This window comes from Aedes albopictus, chromosome 1, assembly GCF_035046485.1.
Source record: "Aedes albopictus strain Foshan chromosome 1, AalbF5, whole genome shotgun sequence".
Classification (NCBI taxonomy): domain Eukaryota; kingdom Metazoa; phylum Arthropoda; class Insecta; order Diptera; family Culicidae; genus Aedes; species Aedes albopictus.
In genome coordinates this window covers 114,664,460-114,665,291 of record NC_085136.1, presented here as the reverse complement: position 1 = coordinate 114,665,291, position 832 = coordinate 114,664,460, and the positions used below count along the sequence as shown (strand labels likewise).

At 53.7% G+C, this 832-nt stretch overlaps 1 protein-coding gene across 1 annotated transcript in view; it reads left to right on the top strand.

Annotated features, from left to right (window-relative positions):
• Window positions 1-555: 555 nt before the first annotated feature.
• Window positions 556-832, top strand: part of LOC134289046 (STAM-binding protein-like) — a 1,746-nt gene continuing 1,469 nt past the window's right edge. Inside the window, exon 1 of the mRNA XM_062855050.1 lies at window positions 556-618. Coding sequence (XP_062711034.1) covers window positions 556-618 — 63 coding nt within the window. The remainder of the gene's footprint in view (window positions 619-832) is intronic.

The following is an 832-nucleotide window of genomic DNA, read 5'->3' as shown; positions in this document are numbered from 1 at the left end:
CTGCACGGTCGAAGCCTGCTGGAAAGTCGCGGTCCAAGAAGCGTCCGGCAGAAACAGGTGCGAAGCCGAAGCGCGCAAGGGGCAGGGAAACCAAGCCCATCCCAAGAAGAGTGGCGGCCAACCAGACCAAGGGAAGGAGAACCCTTGGATTACGGTTGGAAAGAGAAAGAAACAAGTTGAGGAAAGGGAAACCAGCCCGCAAGCGCGAACGGAGCGACGCGCTGGTCTTCATAACCGAGGCGGACACACACGCAGAACTCGATGTACACAGCGCAACGAGTAACTTTCACGCAGCGACCGAAAAGACAAAAGAATTTTCACGCAGATTTGTGTAACACTGGATCAACACAAAAAATGTGCTGATCCGGTGTTACACAAATCTGCGTGAAAATTCTTTTGTCTTTTCGGTCGCTGCGTGAAAGTTACTCGTTGCGCTGTGTTGTTTCATTTAAGGGTGCATACGCCGAGGTGCTGAAGGCCATGCGGGGCGAAAATCGTCTCTCACCGCTGGGCGCGGATGTAAAGAGCATCCGACGCACCAGGCCTGGAGAGATAATGATAGTGCTGAAGGCGGCCAAGAGAGGTGCATCCTACAAGGCACTAGCCCAGGAAGTACAGGTAAGAGCTCTAACAGCAACTCTCCAGTGTAAAAACCTGGACGAAATCGTCGACGCAGAAGAGCTCGCAGCCATACTCAAACAGCAGTGCGAGATAGATGTACCAAGTGCATCGATCCACCTGCGAAAGGGCCCGGCTGGTACGCAGATTGCCACGTTCAAGCTCCCCGTAGGGGAGGCGAACAAGGCGATAGCAGTCGGCAAGATCAAGGTAG